This window comes from Marmota flaviventris, chromosome 11 (genome assembly GCF_047511675.1).
Source record: "Marmota flaviventris isolate mMarFla1 chromosome 11, mMarFla1.hap1, whole genome shotgun sequence".
NCBI lineage: Eukaryota > Metazoa > Chordata > Mammalia > Rodentia > Sciuridae > Marmota > Marmota flaviventris.
Genome location: NC_092508.1, coordinates 18,445,978 through 18,452,576, shown reverse-complemented (window position 1 = coordinate 18,452,576; position 6,599 = coordinate 18,445,978). Strand labels below are relative to the sequence as shown.

The 6,599-nt window shown below is 46.2% G+C and overlaps 1 protein-coding gene across 1 annotated transcript; it reads right to left on the bottom strand.

The window, feature by feature from the left end:
• Window positions 1–145: 145 nt before the first annotated feature.
• Window positions 146–6,555, bottom strand: Rnf25 (ring finger protein 25). The gene is made up of 10 exons (XM_027941842.2): window positions 6,496–6,555; window positions 4,102–4,176; window positions 3,746–3,848; window positions 3,588–3,655; window positions 3,422–3,491; window positions 2,034–2,105; window positions 1,801–1,944; window positions 1,387–1,479; window positions 978–1,112; window positions 146–790 (listed from the first exon to the last, which is right to left on the bottom strand). Exons 1-10 carry the CDS (start codon window positions 6,534–6,536, stop codon window positions 212–214), a joined length of 1,380 nt encoding a protein of 459 aa, XP_027797643.1. The 5' UTR covers window positions 6,537–6,555; the 3' UTR covers window positions 146–211.
• Between the last annotated feature and the right edge of the window lie 44 nt (window positions 6,556–6,599).

Genomic DNA, 6,599 nt, shown 5'->3' with positions numbered 1-6,599 from the left:
ACAGTAGAGGAGCCGAACCCTTTTCACCCTGATTTCTTGGGATAATTAAGAATGAAGGTAGGGGCTACACTGTCATACCCCAATCTTGCTAGGAACTCAGAAAGAGAATCGTACATTACAGGTTAGACACTACTGAGAAAGAAAATGAACAAGGCTTAATTTCTTTATTGCTTCCCATCCACCCCCAATTCCCTGTCCCCCCACAATAGTGCTAGGAACCATCTTCAGATTCCAGGCCCAGGGGCTCCCTCCGAGTACCAGGCCGGTATGCTCCCTGACCCCGAGGCAGGCGAGGGTAGGAAGAACCCGCTGTCCGGCCTTTGGAGCGCTCCCAGCGAGCACAGTCCCGAGTCCTGCGGGGTGGGGGACCCTGCCAGCTGCCAGGCCCCTTCTCTTGGGGCGGACCTTCAACCCCTTGGTTACGGGATTCCAGCTTTAGGTCCAAAGGCTCTTTGAGGGGCCTCTCAGGAGGTGGTAGTTCCTGGGAATCACTGGTATCTTTGGGAGCACAGCACTCCCCTCCCTTCAGGTGCCTCCGACTAGGCTGTCGCCAGGGGCTTTGACTGGACCCGGGGGTATCTAGAGTAGCTTTCTGGGTCTCACCCAACCTCTGTTGATTTGGCCCAGTCCCTGGGAACTTCTCACACGTATACTGGGTAGCCATAGAAAGAGGAGTTGGCAGGGTTGGCTGGGCAGCTGGTGAGTTGGACTGTTCTGTGGCAAGGGCATTAGGTGGGTGGAATCCTCTGGAAACATCCACGGCTGACTCAGCTTCCACAGGGGCAGGAGGCTAGAAAGAAGAGACGCACTAAGGGAGATGACGCTCCTCCAAACAGGGAACTTCAGGCTCCTCTCCCACTATTAGCCAGCCACCACCAGCCTGGAACAACTGAGCAGAACACCCTAGGGCCATGGTGCAGGGGCATTTGTAGGAGGGTTGGTGATGTTGGGCGACAAATGGGAAACCCTTCCCTTACCTGCTGAAGGCTGATGAAATACCGGTTCCGCTCAGCCTCAAGGTCAATGATGCCACCCCGTTCCTGCTGCCTCTGATAAAGTCGCTTTAGCTCTTCCTGCTGACGCAAGCTCTCTGCGCTAGGTTGGTACAACTCCTGGAGGAAGGAAGCAGAATGGCAGGGAAGAAAGAACAAACAGGAAAATGCAGCAGACTTGAACCTCTATTCTTTCAGGTTGGCCTCAGGAGAACGACACAAGGTTTTTGATCTTGTCCCTCACAAGCCAGTGTAGGCTTGTGGTTTTGCAGACAGTCCTAAGCAGATCAAAGATCCCATTCCAAAGATCCCATTCATTGGAGACAAGATGCCCTTCCTCCTGCCTTACAGAATGCCATCATTCCTGGCTCAGATTAGAAGGGAATCCCCTTACCATGGGTTGTTGGGGCTCAGGGGCTGCTTTCAGTGATGCAAGATCATACACGAGAGGCTCTCTGCACACAGGACACTGCACACCGACTGCTTTCTAAAACAAGAGGAGAAATCACACCAGCTTCCAGCCAGCCAAACTAATATGCAGAAAATTGGGAATAAAAGGCACAGGCATACCTATTTGGCAATGAGGGGGAACAAAGGAAGGACTTCCCCGAAGAGGTCTGGGGACCCCTAGAAATTGCATGCAACATATAAGTATACATAAAGATATCCTTTTTTCTGGACAGGAGTAAGATTTCACTCATATCAAAAGTATCCATGATTCTAAAAAGATGAAAGCCATTAGAGCAGAGGAGTGGAAATAGGTCAAAGTCTAAGGGTGTCAGGTGAGACAGGCACTGGCCAGACCTACCTGTTTGGTGGCAGCATGCTGCCGTTCCTGTTCCTGCTCCTGTCCTTGAGCCTTCAGCTCTTGCTCCATGTGTTGGATATATCGAGCAAGACAGTGGCAGTGGAAGTAGTGGTAACAGGGCGTTTTGGTAAAGGCTTCCTTGTCCTGGAGGAGGCACAGTTGTATGATACTGCATTAGCACTCACTCAGAATCCTCATCTGCTGTAAGCACATCCCAGGCCCCAGAAACCTACCTGAAAGCCATAGAGACAGATGACACACTGGCCATGGGGGATGTTGTTATCTGTGAGAATTTCTTTCCCTTTCTGAGATGAGAGAAGACAACATGGAGGCAGGGACAAGAACTGTGAACAAGGCCTGCCTGCTACTTCCAAGAGTGAGTGGCAGGACTCCATGTCCACAAACCAGCTTGTTGCCCTGTGTTTCTGCATTCCTGTCCTGTGTTACCTCGTGTTTATGAATTCCTGTTCTGGTCCCTTTGCTTACAAACAATCCTCCATATCACCATCCCTCCCTGACAAACTGGATCTTCCTGGCTTCAAATTCCAAGTTAATTGTTTTCCCTCTCATAAAGTCACTTTTAATATATCTTGGAGAAGAAAACAATATACCTTGGAAAGAAAAGGCATTAAATTAAAACTCATCTTCTGTGAGGCCTCTTTTATTTATTTTTTGAGACAGGGTCTGGATAAGTTGTCCAGGCTGGCTTTAAACTTGCACTTCTTCTTCCTCAGCCTCCCATGTACTTAGAATTACAGGCATGCACAACCACAAGGGAGGCCTTTCTTGATTAAAACTCCTCGATTATCACTCCCCCATGGTGCCATGAGTTTGTTCTAGAGTTGGCTTGAAGAAAGTCAAGGCACACACAATCCAGATGGACAAAAAAAATCAAAAGGCATCAGTTGGTCCATAAAATATGCATTTGCATCATTATTTGAATAGCTAATCCTCTGGAATTTCAGAGTTCAAAGCTGCATTGTGGAGGCCTGACCTAGGAGTGCCATAGTGGTCTAACACGCCCACTCCCTGACTCTGGGCCACCCACCTTCACTCTTTTGTGAATATTTTTCTCAAAAATTCCAAGTAGAGGAAAACAAGCTTGACCTTGATTGTGTTTTTAATCTTAAACAGGGAAAGTTATCTATGTATATTAATTTGGGGCTCTATGTGTTGCAATGTATAGATTGTTTCCTTAATCAGGGTACAAAACTGAGACTGCAATCCCCCTGTCTTAGCTTACCCAATTGTTGGGATTACAGCTATGCACTATGACATCCCACACAAAACTTTGAGCAGAGAAACCATAACTTTTTCTTGTCAAATCCAATGGCGGGCTGGCCTTCAAATGTTCACTAATGGTTACCTGCCCAGGGAAGATCCCCATCTTTTCTACTCACAGTTGCTAGTGCCAAGAAATCAAGAAATGCAGTGAAATGAAGCAAGAATAAAGGCAGCTAAAGAGGAAAGGCACTTTTCTGTTGAGATGCTAGAATAGACAACTTGGGTAAGAGTTATCATCTTTCTAAATTAATTTATGGCTTACCTAAATAGAGTCCCTTGGGAAAAAAATGGCTGTAGTTTAAAGGGAAGAACATTTTCCCAGGCCAGCACACCTTACCTCAATTAGTTCATAGAGCATGGCAGTGCCCAGTCCTGCCTTGGCCACGTGGCCCAGTGCTTGTGAGATCCTGGAAGAGAGAGAAGCTTATATTAGGCCTGTCCTCCTCCTTCACCAGGAAAAGCTGTGTGCTGAGCTTCCCCTGCTAATGACCAGCTCAACTTACTTGTGGATCTGCTCATCTGAGAGTCCTCGGGGGTTACGGATAGATATCTGTGGCACCTCTTGGGGATACTAGTGAGGGAAAGTAACAAGTTACTGCTAAAGCAATCCAATTTTGGGGACTCTTCCCTTCCTTCTTGTTTTGTATAGTAAGAGCCTCACCTGCACTGGGACCTGAAGCACCAGAGTAAAGCAAACATACTGTGAATCTTGGTCCTCTGCAGTGGCAGGGTGCAGAGTGATGAAGATCTCCCATGGTGAAGATCTGCAGGTGGATGAAGTGAAGACCCAGGATGTAACAGAGCAGAGGCTTGAGGAGAGGAGCAGGGTAAGACAGTAAAGCAGGCAGAGGAAGTGAGCATTGGACACTTTCTTTTGAAGAAATTAAGGAACAGCCTTTGTCTACACAAGAGAAACATTATCTCTGAATCAAGGCTCACAGTGTCTTAAGACCTGATTATGCACAGAATCTGGTCATTACTAAGAGGACTCCTATTCACCCCTAGCTGAGTACATACCTGCCATTTCCTTTAATCACCTGTAGTTCATCCAGATAGATAGACTCTAACACTTCGACTTCAGAGGGAAGGACCCTAAAAAGACATGGGGAGACTTACTTACTATTACAGCTCTCCCTGCCAAAGCCTGTTAAAGCAAATGAAGGCTGGCTTTGTAGAGAAGTGGCTATTTGCTTGATAGCTTTCTCTTGCTAAATTCCTTAAAAATTAGAGAAAAATGTTTCCCTACATTGTCGGTGGCCAGGTAGGAAGCTTGGAATCAGAATCTTAGACATCATTCATGTTAACAGATGGGATGGAGTCCCAGAAAGTGAAATGACTAACCAAGGCTTAACATAGGCAGAACTGGGACCAGAGCCACATTTCCTGACTCCCTGATCAAGTTTCATTCTACAGTTGAATATCCCTTAGTGGCCATCTCTATGACCCAAATATATGGCATCCATCCATTACTAACACAGTTACCAACACTAATCCTGCCTTTTGCTACATCACTGTTCAGCCTGGATCTCAGTGTCCTGGCTACTGTCTAAATATACTGCCAACATCAGTCACTCCAAGCCTTCTCTAAAGAGATACTAACATGAACAGAACAGCTCTCGGTGGTTTAAAGGCTGTGTTGTAGGAGAAGAGTCATCAACCTTAGAGTCAGTAATATATACCAATCACTTACCAGCTATGTGATCTGGGTAGTCACTTATTCCTGTAAGCCTACTCTGTCTACACATATATATAATACCACCTACACCAGAGTTTTTGTGAAGATTAAAGATGATTTATTTATGTAAAATCTCTTATAGTATCTGGGCCATAGTAACTAGACTAAGTCCTCTTTTCTGTTTGTATATACCCTTTTCACTTAAAAGAAAAGTGGGAATAATATAGTCAGTAGATATGTTTATAACCTTAGCTGTCTGGTTGACCTAGATCAGCGTAAATTAGGATCCATGGTTCTGATGTAAATCAGAGGACACAAACTTAGTCACAGAAACAGCATTAAGTAATGATACTGAAGATGAATAATTTAAGTCCACAGCTCTATCCAGGTGATAGAAGGAAAGACACATGCTTTGTTCTCTTACATATTGTTCCTTCTTCACAAAGAGCAGGGCTGCCCTAGCATAAGCTATATCATAGGTTCTTTATTATTACCTTTTAAGCCTTAGGTAGAAACTTCAAAATATAAAATTATAAAGTGTTACATCTCACAGATAACGGTGGAATAGTTCTGATTGACATGGGAGTGGAAGTTTGGGAGTACCACAAGCTGCTGAATTCACTAATGGTCTCTCACAGTCCAAGGTATCCTCTCAGAATCTCAATGTTCTCCTCAAACACTGAAAACCACTAATCTAGATAGTCCTAAAAAAGACCGGCCAGTGAGGTTTAGCCTAAATTAATGTAACACTGGTGCTGCCTCAGTCAAGAGTCAATTTTAACACTTCTCCCACTCTAGCTGTGGCTTGGGTCCTAGATACCAGGCACAATATGGGATGGTGGTAAGGTGGTGTCAAAAAACAGGGCAGAGGGATGGTAGAGTGTCCTAGTACTAAGAATATGAGATCTAAAGCATATAGAACTGAATTCCTAGTAGTAATTGTGTACCTGTGGCAAATCACTTCACTTCTTTGGATTCATCAAGTCTCCTCAGGTCCTACACCTCAGATTTACTAATGAAAAAGGCTTTTGTATCTTACATATCCATAGTGATCCTCTCAACTACTCTATGAAGTAGATGCCACACCCACTTTTTTTTTTTTTTTCTTTTGCTGCTGAGGACACTGACTCACAGAAGCTAGGAGGCCTGGTCAGCATCAGACAGCTAATAAAATGTAGAGTGAACCCACATTTATCCTGTTTCCAAATCCCAAAGCCCTTACAGGTTCTGGTCTCTTGTTGAGAATGCTTGCGAGAAGGTCTAGGGAGGTATTTTTGTAGGTTATAAGGTTTCTCTCTAACAATAGTCCTTATTACTGCTGCCTGGGAGAGAAGGCTGAAGAAAGCATAGGTGGAAATACGTTGAGCCAAGGGGCAAAGGGGCCCGGAGCTGAAGGACATCAGTTCTGGAAGGTGGGGAGATTTGATGAGCAGATATCCACAGACCCCTGAGAAAATTCACTTCAGGAGAGAATGGGAGGGGTGGGATCGAAGGAGGAGGGATCAAGTCGACCAGGTGGGGCATCAGCTGGCCCGGCCCGAGCCGACCCAGACTCCCCTCACTTAGATCAGCGCCCCTCACCCTCCCGTTCCCAGTCCAGGAGCTCGCCTAGGCAGAGGTGTCAGCATCTAAGGCATCCCTTATCCCTCGCTCCATCCCAAATGCCCCCCGTACGGACAGTCTAGTTCTTCGAACCAGATCCAGGCAGCCAGCCAAAGCCCATGACCCAAAGTTACCAGTCCTCCTCCCCGGCAGCTGCCGACGCAGACGCCGCCATGTCTTCTCCGGCCGGCAGCCGGAACCGGAAATGCCCTGGGGAAGTCGGAGGCGGAAAACTGAG